At 64.4% G+C, this 22,957-nt stretch overlaps 1 protein-coding gene across 8 annotated transcripts; it reads right to left on the reverse strand.

Moving 5' to 3' along the window:
- Positions 1 to 1,648: 1,648 nt before the first annotated feature.
- MLLT6 (MLLT6, PHD finger containing) lies at positions 1,649 to 18,901 on the reverse strand. 8 transcript variants are annotated; one of them, XM_062175618.1, is made up of 20 exons: positions 18,750 to 18,901; positions 17,546 to 17,625; positions 17,067 to 17,121; positions 16,756 to 16,865; positions 15,813 to 15,916; positions 15,504 to 15,597; positions 13,445 to 13,615; positions 12,488 to 12,586; positions 10,191 to 10,407; positions 9,132 to 9,746; positions 8,621 to 8,802; positions 8,360 to 8,468; positions 7,403 to 7,469; positions 7,086 to 7,231; positions 6,604 to 6,801; positions 6,434 to 6,522; positions 5,310 to 5,659; positions 4,863 to 4,953; positions 3,546 to 3,875; positions 1,649 to 3,012 (listed from the first exon to the last, which is right to left on the reverse strand). In XM_062175618.1, the coding sequence occupies exons 1-20, from the start codon at positions 18,856 to 18,858 to the stop codon at positions 2,971 to 2,973; spliced, it is 3,258 nt and encodes a 1,085-aa protein (XP_062031602.1). In that variant the 5' UTR covers positions 18,859 to 18,901; the 3' UTR covers positions 1,649 to 2,970. The 8 variants fall into 8 exon arrangements, with proteins under 8 accessions (XP_062031602.1, XP_062031605.1, XP_062031604.1 ...); XM_062175621.1 differs by having other exon boundaries at positions 10,272 to 10,407; positions 13,445 to 13,618; XM_062175620.1 differs by having other exon boundaries at positions 7,086 to 7,216; positions 13,445 to 13,618.
- Between the last annotated feature and the right edge of the window lie 4,056 nt (positions 18,902 to 22,957).

Below are 22,957 nucleotides of genomic sequence, written 5' to 3' on the forward strand. Positions count from 1 at the left end.
AGGGGCATTGCCTTTTGGGCTGAGGATATAAAGGAGGTCTTAGAAAGAATGCAAAAGGGCCCCTGGGATTGCAATCTGTGGCTTCCCCTCCCTGCTCCCCTGGGAAGGCTCTGCTACATGGAGACAGGCTGGGATGGCAGGGGTGGGCCTGGGGTTCAGGTCTCCAGTCCCACCACCCCAGGCCCAGGTCGGGCTGAAGAAAGTGAGCACAAGGGGACGAGTCCCCAGCTTCTCAGTAGATCAAGACCAAGTGGCCGGGAGCTGCCGCCGCCCATTTAATCCAGGTCGATGTGGCTGGAGGGAGCCAGGGCTGCTGGGCCCTGTCTTCCTCCCATGTTCCCTCACTCCAAGTGGGAGCCTCTCCCTAGGACTCAACTGGGATAAAGGAGTGGGAGCCAGCTACCCACTCAGCTCGGGCCCCCTGCATGCCCAGGTAGCTGCTAGGAGCTGCCTTCAGAACGCCAGCCTGGGAAAGGGAGGCGTAGGGGCTCACCCTCCCTCCTCCAGGCCCTTCCAGGAGGCTGGGGTGGGCGCCTGGAGGTGGCAGTAGACCCAAGAACTAAACAAACAAAAAACTGGAAAAAAAAAAAAAAAAAAAAAGGCAACCCTTAAAGTGTCATGTCTATGGAGAGGATCCGACAGCTCTGCGCTGACAGCGCGACACAAACACGCTCTCACCCTGGGCACAGCCCTACACTCACACCCACACACACACAGGACACACACGAGCCACGCGGAGGCCGGGTCCTGAGGCTGGTCTTGGCGCTGCCACCTGGGAAGCGAGGAGCTGGCTCAAACCACCCCTAAAGCCAAGGCCCCTCCAGCCAGGACACTCAGGCGCCCCCTGGCCAGACTCGGGCTCCACAGGCACACCACGCCCACCCCCTGCTGAGGGTGATGTGAGCTCCAGTCACGTGGTCTGTTTTCGGACCCCACTTCCGCTCTGCAACCCACATCCTCCCCTTCCCCTAGACAAGAGCTCTAGAAACCTAAGTCTCTTCCCACCCCCGGCCAAACTTTTCTTTTTTTTTTTTCTTTCAAAAAAGGGGGCTGAGGCTGAGAGAGGGTGAGATCCCAGCCCCTTCTTTGGATTCACCTGACCCCCGCCCCAGCACCCCAGCCTCGGAAACTCGGGGGGCTTGGGAAAGCTGTGCAACAGACTCTTGGAGGTGAGCACCCCAGGAGCAGAGGCTGGGAGCCAGGGCGCTCTCTCACTTGGCCCACAGGGGCGGGACTGGACTCACTTCCTGCTGTGCAGGGGCCAGCCTCAGGCAGGGGCACTGCTGGGAAGACCAGAGGCTCCCGCTGTTTTTTCCAGTGGCTTGGGGGCAGGGAGTCAAAGAGCTTAATCAAGATGAGTAAATGCTGAAGTCTTTCAGGTCTTCCTAACTGATACTTAGCATTACTACGGAGTGAGTATTTCTGAGGTTGTCACAGCAGCTTCCCCCTCCCCAAAGCCCTTGCAAGTGCCTAAGAAATTGCTTCTGGCCTCCCCCTCCATCATCAGCCCCTTACAAAGTCTTATCAACAGGAATATTAATATTATTCTCAGTATCAGAAAAAAACGGTTGAGCAGCACAGGCAAAAATATATCTGCACTACGTTTCTGTCATTGCCAAAAATATACACCTCTTCTTTTCTTTATTAAAAAAAAAAAAAAAAAAACTAAACAGAAACACACACAAGAAAACCCACACATGCAAAGAGATGGACGTGAAGTGAGGGTTGCCCAGTGCAGCTGACCCAGGGACACAGGCTGCCCCCAGCCTCCACCCCCAAAAGCCCTGGGCAGGGGTGCTCTGCAGGTGGGAACTGCCCACTGCACCTCCTGGGCGATGGCTGGCAGACGAGGCGACAGCCATCAGGTCAGCTGAAGGGGCTTCCCTGGTGAGTGGAGATGAGGGGCATGACGGGGCGGGAGGCGGGCTGGCTAGCTGTGGGAGGGACACTTTTGCTAAAAGAAGTGGCACTTTACCTCCCCACCCCCTCCCCCAATCCCTGGGGCTCCCCTTATGCCAGGGAAGGGCCAAACACCAACGGGGGCAGGGGGGCCCTGAGGGGGCCCTGAGACCAAGTGGGTCTGGGGGAGGGAAGGCCGGCTAGTACCCTGATTCAAAGCCCCCAGCCCCCAGTTACTCTCCAATACTGGAGTACTGTTCTGGTTTTCGTTAACCATTCTTGCCCCAGAAAGGGACCAAAGTTGGTGAGGCGGGGAAGGCGCCCCACCCTACATGCCCATGCTGCTTCATCGGACCTTTGCTCCCGTCCCTGCCCTTGGCCGGCCGCCACAGGCCCATGGGAGACAGATAGATAGATACACATGCTTGCGCGCACGCGCGCACACACACACACACAAACACACACACACTCACACTGAGAGGCAGCTCCATCTCCCCCCACCCTCCGCACTCCTCAAGCCAATAGTGCAAACAATGGGCGGGGCACCAAAGAAAGGCAGGGCCCTTCCACACCTGGGCCTCCCCATCACTCCTCCTGCCCCTTGCTCAGCCCCCCTCCATCTGTGGGTTTTTACAAGCTCAGCTTGTGACCCCCACGGCAGGAGGGAGGCCCGGAAACAGTCCAAGGGAGCCTGTCTGCCATCTGCCCAGGACCGGGGGAAGCTGCAGGTTAAGTCCGGCCAGCTCAGGCCCTGGGCTAGTCCCCGCTCCGCCCCATTCAAGTGCTGACCCATTTTACATGGCAAGTCCACGGCCCACTCTGCTCCCTGGGAGGAGAGTGCCTAGGCAGGCTGGGAGCCTGACCTCCCTCTGAGCCTCTCAGGCGGGGACATGGCAGCAGGGAGGGGCTCCGCTCTCAGCCCCCGGCCAGGAACAGCTCTGGGCCGGGGCTCTCCAGTGTCTGGGTGCTGGCGCCTGCTCCCAGCTGCGACCCCTCAGGCCACGATCTGCTTGCTCCACTTTGGGGGCCAGGGGTATGTGTGTGTGTGTGTGTATGTGTCTGAGTGTGGATTTAGCCTTTCTCCTGGTTGGCGGAGGCTCCTTTGTCAGCGGTCTGGAAAGAGAGGAAGGGGGGGTGGAGTGTGGGAGGTGTCTGGCCCCAGTGCTCAGTTAAGAGCTTCCTGGGCTAAGAAGGCTGCTGCAGGGTGCCAAAGGCCAGCCGACTGGAGTCTCTGGCCTGGGCTCTAGCAGGTGCACGCCTGGGTCAATAGGTTGGGTGGAAAAGCTACCTACCCTGCAAAAGGACACCGAAGCAAACACACAAGGGCCAGCCCAGGCCAGCGCCCCGGGAACAGGGAGGGAGGCCTGTTTTCTAATTGGTCTGCTAGGGAAGGAAATGGCTTTTTCTAATTGGTCTTCCCAGAGGCTGTTCTTTCCTGATTGGCCCTTTGACTGTTGCCCCTTGCACAGACTGGCTCTCTCTGGGCTCTGGAGGAAGGTGCCATGTGCAATGAGCAGAGGCCCTGGGGTCTGTAGCAAGGCCCGTGGGGGACAGGGGAGCTGCTTCCTTTCCCCATCTGATAACCTGATGATCCAACTCTGCCCACTCTAGAAGGGAGACCAGGAAGGCCCCGACCCCTTACTCACCCCTCCTTTGGGGCCACTGCCACTAGCGTCGGCCCCCGACAAGCTGAGGAAGGGGTTGGTCTGGGCCGTGAGCACTGGAGGGCCGCCTGCTGCTGCTACTGCTGCGGCCGCAGCTGCGGCGGCCAGGAGACTTGTGTTGTTGCCAAGGGAGGGAGCCACCAGGGCTCCAGCAGGCAGCAGGCCAGGGGTGCCCGCTGACAGCAGTGGGGTGGAGCTTCCTGCCAACAGGCTGGCCATGGGCAGCTGGGAGCCCCCGGCCATCTGCAGCCGCTGCAGCTCCCGCTTCTGCTGGATCTGCTGGATCATCTGGTACACAACAGTCTGGTGTTCCTGCGAGGGTCAGACTGCGCGTGGGCCCGGGTCCCTGCAGTCTTTCCCCTGGTCCCGCCTGTCCTGCTTGGCCCAGCCCCATCCCCGTGGAAGTGTGAAGCAAGACACCAGGAGACAGCTGAGGTTCTTGTTCTAACCTCCCAGTTGGTGCCTCAGTCTCCCCATTTGGACAAGAAAATGGTGGCCACCCCATCAGCGTTTGTCAGATGTGGCACAGCTGGCCAAGTGCAGGGTGCTACCATCCCTGGCCCCACCCACTGAATCAGTCCACCAGTTGCTATGACAACCACAAGTGTCCCTGGGGTGTCACCACCTCAAGGTGAAAAACACTGAAGTTTCATCCTCCCCCCTTGCTTCCTTCGATTCACCTAAGTCGCTCATTTTTGTTTTCAATGTGCAAAGCACTCTCAACGTTCCAGAGAGCACAGTAATGTACAGCTTTCTTCAAGCAACCTCCCCCAGTTCCCAGGCCTGCCTGGGCCCTCTCCGTAACCAGCTGTCTTAGTTTCTTGTCTATCTTTCTGAAAAGTGTTTCCTTCTAGTTTTTCAGCTCCCTCAAGACGAATAGGTAAAGGTCTATTTCTCCAAAAGGAATCTTGGCAGGATGAGACAGACCCCAAAGAAGCTGCTCTGGGCTGGGGGGTGTCACCTGCTCAGCCCCTCTGCACGAGACCTTGGGGTCCTCGGGAAGACCTCAGGCCTGGGACCGAAGCGCTCCGTAACTGAGAATCTGCCGCCCGCCACAACCTCTCCCCTGAAGTCACCGCAGCATGCCACGCCGTGTGCCCAGGGCACAACAGCTGTCCTTGTCCCCACCCTCGCTCCCCAGGGGCCCAGCTCCAGTCCCAGAGGCTCCATGGCACATGGCAGCCCAGCTGGAGCTTCCCCTCCCTCCCCAGACCCTCAGAGGTCAGCCCTTCCAGGCAGAGCTGGCAAAGGGCAGCAGGGCCCCCAAGACAACCAAGGAGAGGTGTGGGGGCCCCTTACCGGGGTCAGCTGCGGGGAGGCCAGGAGCTGCTGCAGCTGCTGGAGCTGCTGCTCTTGCTGCTGCAGGAGATGTCTCTGCTGCTCCGTGAGGCTGGGGGGGGGGGCACAGAGCATGGGGAAGACAGGGACTCACTCCTCCCCCACCGCTCCAGCTTCTCCCTCGGACCCAGGCAAGGGGAGGGGGGACATGAGATCTCAGAGCTCCAAGGGCACCAAGGGAACTGGAAAGACACTTGCTGGGTACAAAAACTGCCCGGCAGGAAAACCCGGAGAGGGAGAGGGGGCGGGGGAGGGGAGCAGGTTCCTGTCCCTGGACAGCAATGCCTAGGCTTACATATCTAAGGTCTCAGGACGTTTTTCCTTTTTGGGGCTTGGGGGGGTTCTGGGGAGAATCCCTCCTGGCACCAGCCTCCCCCTTTCCTCCCCCAGAGCCGAGTTCTCCCTCACCTGTTGAGACAACCTGGCAGCTGCAGCGTGGGGGCCCCGCCAGCCTGGCTCAAGCCTGCAGGGTTGGGGGCGGCAGCCCCATTCAACCCCCCCAGGAGCCCATTGAGGGGCAGGCCCCCACTGCCCGCCAGTCCCCCCAACAGCCCCTCGGCCATGGGCACAGCCCCCAGCCCCGCTGTCCCAGGTGCCCGGCCCAGCCCGTTCTGAGGCTGGGGTGGGAGCGGGGCCGGGGCCCCGGGCAGGGCCAGGGGCAGGGCAGCGGGGCTCTGCTGGAGCAGGGGTAGCGGTGGGGGCGTGCTGTGGAAGGAGAGCGACGAGCTGCTGCGGCTCGGGCAGCCTGAGTGTGGGTCCTGGGGAGGGAGGGGGGAGGGGTCAGAAGGCAGAAGGCCCCCGGCCCAGCACCCACCAGCACTCTCACAAAGCACAGCCACCCCCGCCTCACCCGCAGGCACCCTGGAGGGAGAAGCCAGGGCAGGGGCGGAGGGCTAAGAAGCCAGGGTCCTCACGAGTCCCACCCGCACAGAGCCACTCCCGGGGCCCCAGCACCCCTGTCTCCTTGCACAAGGGACTGTGATGACAGCAGGTGCTGCCCCTCACTCCCACCGGACAGGTGAAGTAACTCCGCAAACAAGAGCACGACAGCTGGGAGGGAAGACCCAGGCCAGGCCCCGCGGCTACAGCCTGGCAGCCTGGGGCGGCCCCTGCCAGAATCTACTCACTTGTCACCCATCGGGGACCACGGCGGTAGCCGCTCCACACAGCGACTGGGAAGACTAACTAAGCTCGCTGGTGGCAGACGGAGAGCAGGAGCCCAGTTTGTTTGAGTCCAGTAAGAACCACAACATAATAAGAGCCATTGCTACTCCAACCACCACCAATTACGCAGCAGCTGCTTCGTGTGAGGCGCTGTAATAAAGCCTTCAGAAAGCCTGCTCTGACAGCTCTGCCCTGACCACCCGGGGGACCCACACAGGAGGCCCTGGTCCCCGCCTGGCTCACAGGGGCAGGGCCGCGCCAGCTTTGCGCACTGGCTGCTGAGCCAGGGTACCGAAGCCACCAGGAGGCCGCCTGCCCCGCCCACCCCCCCACCCCACCCCCCGCGCGCCTCTCCGCGCGGCGCTCACCTCGGAAGAAGTGGACAGCGAGTGGTCCAGGCCGAGGCTGCTCTTCCCAGGAGGGCTCTTGCTGGTGCTCAAGGAGTCGCTGCTGCCTGCTGCGGGAGAGTGGAAGTCAGCAGCGGAGCCGTGCGAAGCGGCCCCCGGCCCCCGCGGGCAGGCTGGCCGGGTCCCCTCACCTTGGGGAGGCAGGCCGTAGGGCCCCGGGACCGGGCCGTTGGCTGTAGGCAGCGCAGCAGGCAGGGCGGGGAAGGGCACGGAGAGCTGCACGTTGAGAATCTGCAGCCGCTCCTTCTTGGCCGTCAGGCTCAGGATCTGCTCCTGCAGCCGCTGGTTTTCCTTCTGCAACGCGTGCAGCGCCTTCAGCATCTCCACGACTGCGAGAGAGGGCGCGGGAGGCTGAGGCCGGGGGCGGGGCCGGGGGCCGGGGCGGGGCCTGGGAGCAGCGCTCGCCTGGCCCGGCCTGCCCACGCAGGTGGGCTCGAGAGGCGGGATCCCGGGGGCCCGAGGCTCGAGGCCCAAGCAGGGCGCAGAGGAAGCCAGGCCAGAAGCAAAGCCCAGCAGGGGTTAGAGGTCAGACCCTGCGGACCCCTCAGCGGTCAGGGGCCTCGGGGAGGGAGGGGAAGTCCGGGCTCCCTAGCCCTGGGCCACCCCTCCTCACTGTTGACGCCGGCTTCCCCGTCTCCCTGCTTCTCCAGCAGCTGCTCCATGTTGGTGGTTCCCGGGGCCGCGGGGTCCAGCTGCACGCCCCCGCAGGGTGCGGACGCCGTCTGGTCGAAGAGTGCGGGGAGGCTGCTGATGGGGGACCTGGGGTCAGAAGGGCAACCGGGCTCAGGCTCACCTCGAGCCCCCAACTCCAGGGCTCTCCGCCCCCCGCCCGCAGGGTTCCGGCCGGCCCCTTCGGTCGCTCTCCCTCTCCCGGGCGGGTCTTCCTCCTCCCCACCCCCCTCCCATGCCGCCGCCCCTCCCCTCCCTCACATGGAAGACAGACTCTCCTGGGGGGAGGTCCCCCGACACCGGAAGCTGCAGTCCTCCAGATCTGGCTCTTGGAAGAAGGGAGGGCAGGGGTCAGCAGGGGAGGGTTCCCGCCCGGGAAGGACCCTCCCTCCCCAGGATGCCCCAGACGGACAGCCGTGCTGGGAAACCCCCGCGTCTGGGGGGCAAAGCCCCAGCGGCCTCGGCCATTTGTCCAGGCAGACAGGCCCCCGCTACCCGGGGGAGCCAGACTGACAGAAATGCCAGGTCAGGAGAGCTGTGTGACTTCAGGCTGCTAACTAAACTCTCGGAAGTGACTGTAAGACATCAAGGTCTTAAGCATGTGGCTGAAGGGGTCAGCGGGCATTCAGCAAGCCCTTAATAATTGCAGCTACTAGACGTTATACACGAACTCCTAAGTCACGAGTCGAAACTTGGCTGCGCCCTGCAATCCGATTTCAGTTTGAGAAAATCACCCTACTTCTCTGGGTCTTAGATCTGAACCGGCGGCCTGGCTCTAGGCCCCATCCCCTAGCCTGACAGGCGGTGTCTCCGCACCAATCATCTCTCTGGGGCTGGGGAGACTCTCCAGGGAGAGGGCGGGACCTTGAGGCCGGCCCCCTTAATTCCCCGGTAAGGGCGGAGTCCAGCCATGCCAAAAGGGTGAGAACTCGGCGGCTCCAGTCAGGAGACCCGAATGTGAGCTCTGGTGCTGCCACTTCCGCTCCACTGGCCTGGGCAACTCATGGACCCCTCTGCCTTTTTCTTTTGTGGGATGGGCCCTGCTCTGCCCCAGCACTGTGTTGGAAGGTAAAAGTGTTCCCTGGATGAATGTGAAGATCTGGGGTCTGCATGGGCAGGGTGGGTAACAGCCAGGGGGCGGGGCAGCCAGCAAGCCCTCCCATCCTTTCTGGGGCCACAGGCAGGTGACGGGAGTCCTTGGGGCCGAGACTCACATACCTGTGTGGCTGCTCTCGGCTTGGGTGAGGAGGGGGTTAACGGCACCCATCGGGGTTCCGAAGATGTGGGTAGAGGGGAGGCTAAAGGTAGAGCCAGCCAGAGAAAACACCTGAGGGGAGGGGGAGAATCCAGCCAGGAATTACTCTAGAGTCCAGAGCACGGCGGGGCGTCCTGGGGTGGGGGTGAAGACAGCCCAGAGAGGGCATTCTCAGGCCCACGCCCAGCACCCTGTCCCCCACCTGCCCCTTAGTGAGGCCTTACCTGAGTGGTGGAGATAGAAGCAGAGGAGGAGGGGAGGGCGCTGGTAAATGGGGAGCGGCTGAGGCGGGGGAGGGCTGAGGTCCCTGGGGCCCCCAGCAGGCTGGAGGAGAGCGGGGTGCTGCAGGCGGCCCGCAGCATCCCCCCGCCGTGGGAGATGGGGTCCTTATTACTGGTGTAGATGCCTAGAGGGAGGCAAAGGAACCCAGTGTTATCTTCCATTCCCGGGCGTGCGCGCCTCGGATCCGGCCACAGACGTGCTGTCTAATCCTCCTACTCAGAGATGGCCCTTGTCTACCCCATACACCTGCTTGACAGACGTCCTGCCCAGACCTGGCTTCCGTGTTTCTGAGTTCTCCTCAATCAGTCCTGCTGGCAGCCGACCCCAACTTCCCCAGGGCCTCGCCAGAGACTGGCATCAGGGAGAGCCTTGGAGACATGCCTGTCTGTGCCTCTGTCCCTTCCCTGGATTGGCTGAGCCTGCAGATGCCCACTGTCTCCAGGGGCCACTAACCTGCCCCCAGCAGCGGGGACTCCAGGCTTAGGCTGGGCAAGCTTCCAGAAGGGCCAAAGGTGCGGGAGGACAGACCACCCAGGCCAGAGCTGACCAAGGAGCCTCCGGAGAAGGGCGAGGCCGCAGTGGCCGTAAAGCCAGCCAGCTGGGCCCCAGGCAGGGAGGGGGTAGCCGGGCCACCGGGGCCTTCCTTGTTCCGGCTGCCCTTGGGACGGCCTGGCCCATGTCGGCTCCTCTTGCTGGCTTTGTGCTTCTTCTCCTTCAGGCCGGCCTCGGGGATCTCCTCAGCAGGTGCGGGCGTGGCGCTCAGCGCAGGCATTCGCTTGTGGGTGCCTGCTGAGGCCCCAGACCCCAAGACGTGGGGAGACTTATAGTCCCCAGGGGAGGGGGCCCGGGTCCGACCCGAGCTGGAGGTGGTGGTGGAGAAGCGCATAATGGGCCCAAAGCCAGAGAAGACCACCTTCTGCTCAAAGAGGTCAGCCTTGGGGGGCTCAGGGGCTGGGGGCGAGGGAGGGGCTGGAGGGGTGGGGGCCGTGGGCTTGGAGTACTTGTCCTCTTCCGGCTGCTCCAGTTTGGGAAATGCAGAAAAATCAGGGGAGCTCTGCAGGGACGAGACTGTGCACAGAGGGAGAGGGAATTTCAGCTGGACCCCGGGCTCCAGCACCCCCACTCCCCTGTGCGGAATGCTGCGGCCTGGTTTCCTGTCCCAGCTCTGCTGCGTTCCTGTCCTGGGACGAGGGTCCCCTGCCCCAGCACCTTTCCCACCTGTAATAAAACGGCAAGAGAGTTCACTCCCACGCTACTTGCCTCCCTGCATTACTGGAGGCCGTGGTAACGCTGCTGCTGGCAGCTCAAGTGCGGGGTCTGATTGACAGGGGTGGGGCTGGAGGGCTGGGCCTGAGGGGGAGGGTCGCAGAGGAGTCACAAGTGGGGGTCCCTCATCTTTCTCCTGAACTACTGTAAGCGGGCCTCCGACCAACATGCAAGGGCCCGTGCTCGGACAGCGCAGGGCAGAAGGCCGTCCCTGCTCCCAGCCTCCTCCAGGAGGCCCCCACTCACCTGCAGGCTGGAAGGGCCCCCCAGAGGAGGAGGAAGAGGAGGAGGAGGAAGAGGAGGAGGCGGAGGTAAAACTGCTCACACCTTTCCCACCGCTCAGCTTCTTTCCCTTGTGACTCAGGCTGTGGCTGGAAGACTTTTTCCCCTTCGAGTCCCTGCTGCCCTCCGAGGTCTCCTGAGCGCTGGCCTCATGGTGGGAGGAGGAAGCCGATGAGGAGACCTGGGCGGGGAGGGCAGGGATGGCTCAGCCGGGGCTGGACACGGGAGTGAGGCCCTGGGAGCCCTGGACCGGGAAGCTGGGGAGAGCCCGCAAGAGCGCGCTGAACCCAGGGAGCTACGTCCAGTCCCCGAGGCAGGGCAGGCGAGATGGGAATGGTCCAGAGCCTGCACTGATGCGCTGCTCAGCTGTTCCTCCCTTCCTAAATAGTTGGGGACCCCTGAGGTTGGCCCAGTGCTGGGAAGCTGCGCAGACCCAGCCGTGGGTCCCCTGTGCTACCCCTCCCTCCCTGTGCACTGGAAGTTGTGGCCGCCTGGCTTTTGCACCCTCTCCAATTGCCCTATGCTCTTCCTGGACACCAGCCTGACCTGGCCTGCACCGTGCCCTCTGCACAAGGCCCCGGCCCTCCTCTCCCTGGGAAACTTCGCTGCTGCCATAAGCCAGCTCCAAAACCCCCTCTACCCCAAAGCCTCCCTAGGTCCTGGGGGGTGGGGGGTGGCATGAGTCACTCTGTCCTCTTATTTCTAGTCCCTACTGTGTCCTGCCACGGGCTGTCCCTGCGTGCCAGGCCGCCACTAATTGCTGGGGTGGTGGTGGTGGCGGGATGAGCCGGGCCACAGGGGTTGGCAGGGCAGGCGCTGAGCCCTTGAGCTCATGCCCTGTTGGGTGGCATCTCACCCCCACCCGTGGGGCAAATGGCACACTAAGGAGTCAGCAGGGCAGAATGCCAGCTCCAGGGGGCAGGCTCCAGGCTCGGTCAGAGGCCACAGCGCTGAAGGCGGCGGTCGGGAGCCCGAGCCTTCCAACCAGATGGCCCCGCATCAGATCTCAGCTCCACCACTGACTGGCTGGGTACTTTTCCACAAATTACTAAACCTCTCTGTGCCTCAGCTTCTTCTCTTACTAAATGAGGTTAATAAAACACCTGTTTCATTGGATCATTTTGAGGATTAAGTGAATGACTCGCCACATCCCCCTTGCACGCCTGGGTTCTTGAAGGGAGGCTGCTCCCCCAGGTGGAGACCAGGTACTGGGAACTTGTGCTGAATCAGCAAGCCCGAGGAGGACGCTTGTGGGGACACAAAGAGCTACCCTACACTGCCCCTCCCTGGGCGGAGCCCTGCTCTCTGTCTTCCTCTTTGTTCTTTTCAACAGCTGGAGTTCTGAAGGGAGCCAGATGTGGCTCTGAGAGCAAGGGAGGAGGGGGGCTGGAGGGAGGGTGGCCAAAAGGCCGGGGTGGGTACAGGCGGGTGGGCAGAGTGCTGGGCACATCCCAGGGACAGCTTGTCCTGGAGGAACTCCCAATCTTCCCACCTGCCTGCAGGCCCCTGGAAGGGTCAGAGGACATGAATGACAAGCTGGGCCAGGTGAGCCCTGGGAGGCGGGGAGGAGAGAGGGTGACTCGGGCAGTTGCCACAGTAACATCACCCTGGAAACCTGATACCTGAGCCTCCTGCTAAGATGCCCAGGGCTCTGCCAACCCTGGGAGGTGAGCTGAACTGCAATGGCACAGGAGGAAGCCTGTCTCCAGGCCCCTGGGGCTCTCCTATGCCTAGGGCAGGCTGGAGGGAGGGGCAGGGAGGGCTGCTCTGGCTTGGATTAGCGACTCCCTGGCCTAGGGTCGGGCTTGCCTGTTGCTTACCCAGATGTTGCCCATTTCCAGAGACAGGCCTGACGTGCCTGCCCCTGCCGGGGAAGGTGGGGCTCGGGGAAGTGGGGGGATGTTGTCCAGGGCTTCCCCTCAAGGCCACACTGGCCAGCACCTTCGGCCTTCCAACCTGCATGGCTGGGGCCTAGGCTAGGTGACAGGCTTTGGGCGCCGTCCTGACGGGAGATAGGGGCCTCTGCCTATCTCTGGGGGCCCCAAGAACTTAGAGGACAGGCCTGAGTGCTGCACCCAACTGCCACAGGAGCCCTGGCAGCCACCAGGCAGGGGTACCCCACTGTCACGGCTGGTCATGAGGGGTACAGGCCCCTTTGGGAAAGAGGAGTTGGGGGGGCAAGGGGAGATATGGACCTGAAGCCATGGGACAAGTGCCTGGGTCCCTGGCTTACCCTCCCTCCTACCCGCGGGCAGCAGTACCTTGTCAGCAGTGGGGACCACAGGCGGGGTGAGGATGCTGGGGGGTGACTCAGGCCGCTTCTTGTGCTTCTGTTTAAGGCGTTCTTTGTCTTTTCGACTCTGGGGAGGGAGAAGTGGGCAGACATTGTTGCTGGAGGGCTGTCTGAAGGCAGCATGAGGGGTAGGTGTGCAGGCACTCTCTCAGATGGGCCTTGGTGAGAGTCATCACACCCCATGGAGGGCTGGGGGCTCCAGCTGGACAGGAGTGGCCCAGGCAAGTTCCTCTGACTGTCAACTGTGCCCCTCCCCGTCCTCACTGCCTGCTAAAATTAGCCTGTCCCACTATCATGCCAGTGACACAGAGGAGCACAAATGGCAGCATGCACCCGCCAAGGGGTCCGTCTGGGATCAGGAGCCGTGCAGAGAGACAGGGACACTAGGGTACGTGGCATGAGGGGACACAGGCACCAATTGGGCCAGCATACACAGCTGGACTGTGGACATGCACGCCTGTGTATCGGGGGCTCTGGGGACACCGTCACGTCCCAGGGAAAACAAGGAGGACCACGTGGACACAGGGAAGCCAGGCCCCCACCTCACTCCCTACACCCCCATCTCACTCCCTGGACCCCTCCTGCTCCACAGTGACCTCAGAGGAAAGGTGGGGGCAGGTGCTGGTGTGGGTGCGTAGGGGTGTGGGCAGGGAGGTGAGGGTGCTGGTGTGAGTGTGCAGGCGTGTGGGCAGGGAGGTGAGGGTGCTGGTGTGGGTGTGCAGGGGGCGTGGCAGGGAGGTGAGTGTGCTGGTGTGGGTGTGCAGGGGGCATGGCAGGGAGGTGAGGGAGCTGGTGTGGGTGTGCAGGGGGCATGGCAGGGAGGTGAGGGAGCTGGTGCGGGTGTGCAGGGGTGTGGGCAGGGAGGTGAGGGAGCTGGTGCGGGTGTTCAGGGGTGTGGGCAGGAGTGGCGCAGGGAGGGCTTCACCTTCTTCTGGCCGCGCTCATGGTGGCTGGGGTGCTTCTCCTGCTGGGTGGACGGCGAGGCTGACCGGCTCCTCCTGCCAGTGACGAAGCCGCTGCCTCCCCCTGTACTGCTGCTGCTGCCGCCGCCGCCTGTACCGCCCGTGCCTCCTCCCCCACTGCTGGGCCGGGACGTCTTCTGGGGGAGAGCAGGGAGAGGAGTTGCCCAACCCTCCTCTCGTTCAGCTCAGGCTAAGTGATTCCGAGGCCGCCCCATCGGCCCCGCCCAGCACCGAGCAGACCTGTGCCTTTGGTGTCGCACTGCTCAGCCAAAGAGCATAAGCCCAGAGCGGCCCTAGCTGGCTCAGCCAGGGTCCAGTCCATGGCCGAGGCCCAGGGGAGGCCCCCAGCAGGACCCGGGTGGAGGTGGCCTAGGGCCCTCTCTGCCACCCTTCCCACCATGCCCTCCTGGCCTGTCTTGAACACACTGAGCCACAGCCCATGACCCTCCTTCCCTGGGGCACAGGGCTCCCCACATCCCATCCTTCACTGATACTCCCCCTCTCCTCTCCTGACTCCGGTCCTTCCCCTTCCCCTCCACCTGTCCCCAGAGATGTGCGGCCCTTGACCCAGAGAAGGCAAGGCAGAAACACCACCAAAAACACCCCAAACCAGCCTCCTGCTCCCTCTTGGAGCCAGGGCCTGCCTGCTCCTCGCCTTGACCACCAATGCCCTCCCGGCCTGGGCAGGCAGCCTCATCCGTCCCGGGCTTGCAGCTGCTCCCTCTAAAGTCGCCAACCACCTCCCGACTGCCAAACCCCAGGGGGAGTTTCAGTTTGGTCTGACCCAATGGCTCCCCAGTGCTGGGCACCCTCCTGCCCTGTGAACACCAAACGTGCTCTCTCGGGCCCACCCTGTCCTTGTGGGCACCCTGGGGATTCCAGCCTCAGCCACAATGCACAATGGACTTGGGGCTGCTCCCACTGCCCTGCCTGTGGCCTGACATCCTTCCAATCAGATCTTCTCCACGGCGCACCTCCTGCAAATCAAATCGAGCCCCTTCGCTGGTCCTAAGTCATCATCAAACCATGAAACCAAGGCGAGCACACACCTTGGGACCCAAACCAGCACACTTCTGAAAATGAGAGAGCGGAGCTAACCGCATCAGAGCAACGGGCTATGGGGGGACCGCGGGGACCGCAGGGATGTGAATCAGGACATCCACCCGCCAGCAGAAGCCAGCAGCGCACCACCCACGGCACCCCCACGGCTTCTGGCTTTACCCACTCGCTGCTTCACAGCCAGCCCCACAGTTGGGCAGAGGCTACCTAGACACAGTGCGAGCATCGTGCCTCCTCCCTCCGTCCCCCTGCTCGCAGCTGTCTCCCAGCCGCCGGCCTGGGCCTTTCCAATCCGCTTCAGAGCGGCTGCCAGGGTAATCTTCCTAGAAACAAATCTGATCATGTTACCCTCCTGCTCACAACTTCTGTGGCCTGGGGGTGAGGTCCAAGCCGCAGCCTCCCTCCCGGCTTCTGGAACACGCAAGTCTCTCCACGAATTCGCGACAGCCTCCTCGCCAGCATCCCCTTGGGCCTCTGAAGCTCTGGGCCTGTCTAAGCCTCCTGCCTGTCCCCACCAAACATCGCACATGCTTTCTCTTCCCAGGACTGCGTCCTCGCCAGCCCCTCTGCACTTGCTCCACAGGCTCTCCAGGGAGCTTTGAAACCAAATGCCTGTTCTGAACCCCATCCACCTGCGGAGAGACAGCTTCTGGAGCCTCAGTGCACCTTCCAGTTCCCGCATCTATAAAATGGGAAAGCTACAGCCCTGAGTTGAGAGCTCCCGCCAGCAGCACGTTAAGGAAACTCAGGGGAGGCTAGCACCTCTCTCACACGCTGCCTTAGTTTCATCTCTGCCACCTCTTCCTTGAAGCCTTCCAGACTGACAAACGGGCAGGGCTGGGCTGTCTTGTGCTGTGGCCTGCTCGGCTGAGCTGTCACATCTGCGGAGCCAACCTTTCTTTTCTTCCCCATTCAGCGGACAGCCAGCCCCCCACGGTGCCCCGCCCCAGCAGAGGGGCTCACCATCTTGCTGAAGTGGTACTTGCAGTAGCCACAGTACTTCACGTTGTCCACCTCCAGCACTTCTTCCTCGCACAGCAGGCCTGCCATCTGGGCACTGACCGGGAGAGGTGAGCCTGAGGAGGGCGTGGCCACAGGCCAGCCCAGCCACCTGCCTCCGCCCCCAGGGACCCGTGTCCAGGTGAAGCCGGGGCCATCCAAGGAAGGCACCGGCACCACTGCCAGAGACAGCCGCTAGGGTGAGCCCGCAGGACGGCCACCTGTGGCAAAGCGGGGCGGGGGAGGGGGCCAGGCCGGGCGCAGGGGTCTCACCAGGTGACGTGGAAAGCTTGCCGGCACCCGTGACGGTTACAGGTCATGCAGGCTCCCGAGGCCGCCTTGCTCTCTCGGCCCTGCTCCTCGCAGATGTAGCAGGTCTGCCGGATACAGCTCGGTTGTCCCCTCCTCCGGGGCGCCCTTGTCCTGCTGCCTAAGGAACCCTCAGTCCTCCCCCACAACCCGGCCCTCGCCCCACCATCCTGGGCCAGTGCTGGCCAAGATAACTTTCTGTAATAGTGGAAAACGTGCACTTTTCAGGACAGCAGGTGCTAGCCACGCGGGCAACGGGTCAGTGAGCCCCAGGGACTGAATTCTAAATTGTACTCAATTTTAAGGAGCTGACATAGGTCTACTGGCAAGCCCGGGACCATGTCTGCCTTGGTCACTGGCAAGCTCACTTCCACCTGTGGACCTCTGCACAGACTGTCCCTTCTGCCCGGGGACAGGGACCCCACTGGCCTCACACCTCCCAGGTCTCGACCCCAACATCTCTGACCTTGACCACCTGAATGGACAGCAAGCCAGTGCCTTGTTGGCTCTTCCCTGCACACGTCACAAGTGGCTCTTTGCCTGCTCAGTGAGACCGATGATCTTCCCATAGAAGACTATGGGTGCCATTGGGGCGGGGGGCAGCACATGCACTGTGACTGCCACAGAACACCGTGTGCCTGGCACCTTTGTGTGCCTAGTAAGTACACAAGAAACTGTCTCCAGGAAATGAATGTGGGGACTGCGAGGGAAGCTACTTTTTGGCTCGAGTTCCACAAAGCAGGTGTGTGTCTGTGGACAGAAGCCTGGTTCCATGGTGGGTACCTGCCCACGCCCGGAGTTCCCACAAAGTGCTGGTTGGACAGAATCAAGTTACACTGCATGGAGAGAGACCCAAGGATGGCTGGCCAGGGCGGAGCCTGGCCTGGGGCCCAGCAGGGGTGCTGACCTTGTTGAAGCGATCATGAGGCACGTACTGTAGCACGATGGGCTCCATGGTGAGCACGTTGGCAAACTGCACTTCAGGGATGTAGAGGGCACACACCACGTGGGCCCAGCCTGGGGCGGTGCAGGGCCAGCCTCAGCTGCGGATGGCGAGCCTGAGACCCCACCCCTTGAGACCACCCCCCACACCGGTGCCAGCCCCCAGGGGAGGAGAGCGCCTCTACCCCAGCCCACTCTGCCTTCCCAGACCCTGCGGGGGGTGGGGAGGGGGGTTGTGCGCCTCTGCCTCCACGGCTGAGCTCTAGGAGCCCTCACCTCCATTGTCAGTCCTCTTCAACGCCCCGTCCTTGTGTGGGCACAGCTCACACCTCTGCCAATGCAAGGGGTCACAGGAAGTGGGAGATGTGCCGCACGGGACCCTCCCTGCACGGGATCAGAGGGCCCACCACCGCGGTGACGGGTGCAGGGGAGGGGAGCAGGACTGGCCACCGGGTGATAATCACGAAGGCCGAGTGTGGTGGGCACACGAGGGTCCCTCTGCTTTCCCATGGGCTGGGAACTTTGCATCAGCCGCAGCTCAAACAAACAAAACCCCTGAAGTGTCCCCCCACCGCACACCAGAGGTGGGGCGGAGGAAGGGATGAGCCCAGGAAGAGATGGGGCTGGTGGGAGGTGTGCAGGAGACAGGAAGTCCCACCCTAGCCTCAGTCTCAAGAGTCCCTGGGCTCCAGTGGACCAGCCAGCTGCTCAGGTGTGCAGGAGAGGGCGGGGAACGGGGGGCAGCTGGGACTCACCACCCTGGCTGCTCTCTCCTGGGATTCACATTTCCTGCAGAACCAGGGTCCCGTTGGCACCTGGACAATGCCATAGCAAGCTGGGGGGGGGGGGGGAGAGCAGAGTCAGCAGGCAGACAGGGGCTTTTCCCCCTCTCTGGGGGTCAGTGCACTGGGCAGCAGCCCCCAGGCAATGCCCAACAGCACAAGACCAGCCTTCAGCCACACAACCAAGCACTCCACACAGGGCGGGAAGTCTGAGTCCCTGACCTTAAACTTCCAGAAGATCCTCCCCCACACCCTTCGGGACCTGTCTCCCAGCCCCTGCCAGCCCTCAGCACCCGGAACCCAGAAACAACCACAGCAAAGTCAGACACGTTTTGTTGTTATGAGGTTGGAGTGGGGGGGGGGGGCATCAATTCTTAAAGGGCCAGTAAGGGACAAAGTGGGGAAGTCGGGGGTCCAAGAGTCCCATCCTCTGCCACTAGCACAGGTAGGGGTCAGAAGTCCAGGCCCTGGGCAGGTGCAGTGCGCGGAGGGAGCGGAGGAGAGTGGCGGGAAGAGCCGGCAGCCGCCGCAGCAGAGGGCTGTCCCGGGAAGGAGGGCCCAGCTGGCGGTGCCAGCCCGGCGGGAGATGCCAGCCTGGCCCTCGGCAAGATTCCTCAAGGAGTTAACTCCCGAACCATGTGCTGCTGCCGGGGGAAGCTCCAAACCTCGCTCCTCGCGCGCCGGCCCCCCGCACCACCTCTCCTCCCTGCGCTCCGCTCTGCCCCCGGGGCGTCCGGGAGTCCTCGCTCCCCCGGGACCCTTCTCCTCCCTCCCCAATTCCGCTCCTCCCAGCCTCCGGAAGCGAGGGGGGATGACCCCCCCTTGACCTCTTCCTTCGGGAGCCCGGACCAAAATAACCGGGCGGGAGGGGACACCTCGCAGGTAAACATTCCCCCGGCGGCCCGGGCAGGGGCGGTGTGGGGCGCGGGACCCCGCGCCCGCCGCTCCCCAGACTCTCCCCAAACTCGCTCAACTTGGGGTGGGGGGCGCGGGACTGGAACAATAGGCAAGAAAACAATGCCGGACCCGGGCCTCCGGGACCCGGCGGGGGCAGCTCCCCCACGCCTCCCGCGCCTTCAGGTGGGGTGGGGGAGGGGCGCGCGAGCCCCGGGAGGTCTCGGGAGGGTGCGGCCCGGGGCGCCCCGCGCGCGCCGCCCCCCGCCGGCCGCCCCCGTACCTTGGTGGACGGCCACGCTGCACGCGTGCCCATCGCAGTAGACCAGCGGGTTCTCGGCCCAGCCCCTCTCGTCCGAACATACGCAGCAGCCTCCTACCATCTCCTTCATACTCCCATGAGCTCCCTCCGGGGCTGGGGCGGGGGGCCGGCCGGCGGGGGTCGGGGGTCAGGGGGGGAGGGAGGGAGCGGGGGGCCGCGCGCCTCCTCGCCCCCTCCTCCGCCGCCGCCGCCGCTTCTTTTCTTTGCCTCCTCCTTCCTCCTCCTCGGCGTCCTCCTCCTCCTCCTCGCTCGCTCTGTCTGGCCGCCCCCCCCGCCGTGCTCTCGCCCTCATGCCCCGACGGGCCCCCCCCCCAACAATGAGACTCGCGCGCCGGGCTCGCCCCCTCCGCGCCGCTGGCCCCGCTACCAGGGCCGCCCGGCCGCCGCGCAGCCCGGGCCCGGCGGGGGAGGCGCCGAGTGGCACATCCCGGCGCCCGCCCGCCCCGCGCCGCCCGCTCACGCGCCGCCCCCCCGGCCCCCCTGCCCGGCCGCGGCAGCCATGGCCGCGCGCCTCCGCTCGCTCGCTCGCTCCCAGCCCGCCCGCCGCCGGGTAAAGTCTTAGGTTCAGGGAACAAAGCCTGGCTTGGTAGGGAGCTTTTCGCCCGTTCGCTCCGCGCGGCTTTTCCTGCTTTCCTTTTCGCTTTTTGGCTCGCGGCGGCGGCCGCCGGGCCCGCTCCCGCACCCCCTGCTCTTCCGTCTCGGGCCGCGGGGTCTGCGATGCTCCAGCCCCTGTCCGCCCACCCAGGTCTTCTTCCCTGGGGCTGTCCTTAAACCCCAGGGGAAGGGGCGCGAGAATGAACTGGGCTGCGTGGGCCTCTCGCCCCCCCGTGTCTGGGGTGGGGTGGGGGGCTCCTTCTGCCGGGGCCACTCTGTAGAGCAGACACTCACACACGGCCACACAACAAGTATTTATTTATCGCTGTGGCTTCCTAGTGCTAGGCGCTGAGACAGCGCGTGAATCTCCTCGTGCCCTCGCAGGGGGGCTTCCCGTGGAGTTCCCAGGCTCGGGCGCACGCACTGGGGACCGGGACCCTCGGAGCACCAGGGCCGCCCGGCCCCCGGCGACGCGCAGGTTAGAGACCTGTAGCAACGGTGAGGGGCCTGGGACCGGCAGTCACCCCGCGCCCCAGCCACACACACACACAGACGTCGCCGCGGCTCACAGAGCCCCGGAGAATTAAGTCTCCGAAATCAGGCCTCGGGGGTGGGGCGGGGAAGAGCCGAGGGGCGTCGGCTCGACATGGGCCGGGGGAGGAGGTCGGACCCCCACTCGCTTCCTACAGGGGACCAGAGGTCACGCACGCCCGCACCCGCTGGAGGGAAGCAGGCGACCCTGGGGGCTTCGGCTCCACTTCAAAGCCCTAGCGGCCGGGAACGCTTCCTGGGGGGAGGGGCAGAGAGGAGGGGAGGGGGACCGGCGGGGGCTGGGGGCGGCCGCCCCCCTCGGCGCGCGGCCCCCCGGCAGGCCCTTCCGCCGGGCCCGCCCGCCTCCTTTTCACCAGCACCTGTTCAACCGGAACATCAAGGGGCCAGGGCCCGCCGCCCCCTACCCGCGCCTCTTTAGTACCTTTCATCCGGGCGGGGGGGGGGGTGAATCCCCGCCCAGGAGGGGGGAGGGGTGCGGGGGAGAACTTGTCCTTGACCTGGTCTGTGGCGTCGGGGATTTATTCCCTTAATCCTCGCGAGGCGGGAGTCTGGGCAGCTGAACTCCGGGCTCCAGGCCCTGTTCCCCACCCCCCTTCCCCTCTTGGCCGACCAGGGGAATCCCGGAGGGCTGCCGGGACGAAGAGACCTGTCTACGCCGGCGGAGCGGCAGAAACCTCTCTGCCTGGGGCTCCCGTGCCTGGAGGAGGGGCCGGGATCCCGGCGAGGATGGCCAGGCGCCCGTAGCTTGGTCAGCTTCGTCAAGTGCGCACGTGAGCAGGACACGGAGGAGAGAGTCTGATTTAGGAGTTTCTAACGAATTACCTTTAGGGCAAAAATCAAACTGTCGGAAAACCAAACGCAAAAATGTCAGCCCTGGCCATACACCCGTTCCGGAAAACGCGAATATTTGCTCTTGGGACCGACGGCCGCCAAAGCGGCTGCAGTTCTTGGTGTCGCTGGACAGGGGTCCCCCAGGAGGCCCGTAGGCCCCCAGGTCCCAGGGGTGTGCGACCTGGGAGCAGGGTCCGGGAAGCCCTTGTTCGGGGGCACCCCCGTGCCCCGTGCGCCCCTAGGCTTGCGGGATGGGCAGGCCACGACGCTAGTGCGTCCGGTGTTCGCAGAAGTGTTTCGTTTAATTCGCTCCAGACCCTTTGGGGTGGGTGTCCATAGCCCCATTTTGTGGATGGAGCAGCGGAGGTTCCCACAGATGAAGGGACTCACAGCCCGAGGGTCGCTGCGCCGGGACTCGAACCCGGTCCTTGCGCTCCCGTGGGGCTCCTCCAGCGCGCGCTGGTCGAGGTCCCGCACGGGGCCCGGCCGTCCGCGCAGGTGCCCCGCCGAGGTCCGAGGACAGCCGGCGGCCCGCGGGCTCGGGTTCGCTGCGGGCACCCAGGCGGGGCTGTGGAGCTCATTCTCCGGCTTCCAGCGTTTGTGCCCCGAGCGCCCGTCCTCAAAAAGCAGCAGGGGCAGGACCTGACCAACAAGTGGATCGAGTCCACTGCGCGCCCCCGGGCGCGACGGAGCCCTGCTGCGGTCCGCGCGGCTGTGGGCGAGCGACTTCGCCCTCCGAGACTCGGCGTCCCCTTCTGTACGTGGGGCAGGGACGCCCCTCTACCGCGGGCCGCAGCGAAGCCGAACGAAAGCCCCTCTGTGGAGCGCAGGGGCCCACCGTGGGCGTGGGAGCCCTGCCCCACCGAGCGTGCCGGGGCAGCGCGCTCCCGCTCCCGCGTCCCGCCGCGAAGGGACGAGGGCAGGCGCGGCCAAACAGAAAATTATTTCCGCACGCTCGGCCCGCCCCGCCCCGCCCCGCCCCGCCCCGCCCCGCCAGTCCCCGGAGCCAGAAGGGGATTGTGGGGCCGCCGGCGGAGCCGAGCGGGGCGGAAGCGCGCGTCGCGCTGCTGCTCGGGCCCGACCGCGCCGGCCCCCGCGCCGCGGAGGGACGGTCCCAGGGCCGGGGCGCTGCCGCCGGCGCGTTTCCGCGAAGTCTGGCCGGCCGGTTCCCGGAACCGAGCGGGGGAGGCTGCAGGGTGATGGGGTTTCGCTTCTGGCTGGCCTGGCGCGCGGTGTCGCCGGAGCCGGGGGCCGGGGCGCGGCGGCGGGGGGTGGGGGGGCGCGACCGTGCTTCTTCGCCCTTAGCCGGCTCCGGGTTCGGAGCAGCGCACCGTGCCCGCGCCCTGGACTTTGCGTTTCGGTTGCATACGGTTTTTTCTCCCGCCAAAGCACAGCTTCTGACCTTGGGCGCATTCGGAGAGGTTAAGTGAGTTTCCCGAGGCAGCCCAGCCAGCGAGGGGCTTCAGGTGGTCTACCTGGCGGGGGGGAGGGTCTGGCGTGGCCGGAGGGCGGAGCGCTGGAGTGGGACGCAGCCGGGTTCTGCCCCAACCCTGCCGCTTCCCGGCTCCGATATGAAGGTGGCGGAGTGTGGTCTGGGGCTCCGACCGCAGCCCCCGCCTCGCGGTGGAGCTGAGCCGGCGCCTGTCGAGTGCCCGCACGGGGAAGGGTGGTTTCCCCGCCCAAGGTGGTGACTCGGCGGTGGTCTCCGCAGCAGGCCTGGCTGGCTCGCCCGTGGGAGGACAGGTTCTTTCCTAAGGCGGCCGCGGTTGCGAGCTGGATGGAGGCCTGTGTGAAAGAGCTGGGGGGCGGGAGGGGATTCCCCTCGCCGGAGGAGCTGGATGGTCCTGACTGTGGTCGGCAGTGACTGCACTTGGGGGACTTTTGGCTTCTGCAGGAAGAAGACAGCACTCGGTGTCAAACTGCCCCTGCGGGTAGCCGGCCTCAGTCAGGCGATCTGTAGAATGGGGGTCCTCGCTTCCTTCTGCGGCTTGCTAGGCTTTGGCAAGCCCCCCCCCCCAGCAGGTGCTTTAAGGGGCTCCCTTGACTCCCTTAGGGCATCGTAGCTTCTCCAGGGAGTTAGGGTGGGGAGGAAGGGAGGAAGTTCGTGGGATGAGGTGGGCATCTGCCCCAGCTTTGCCCCGAGCCCCTAGCCAGCAGGATGTCCTTGGGCAAAGAAGTTTGGCTCTGTGGTG

This window comes from Lepus europaeus, chromosome 18, assembly GCF_033115175.1.
Source record: "Lepus europaeus isolate LE1 chromosome 18, mLepTim1.pri, whole genome shotgun sequence".
NCBI classification, from domain to species: domain Eukaryota; kingdom Metazoa; phylum Chordata; class Mammalia; order Lagomorpha; family Leporidae; genus Lepus; species Lepus europaeus.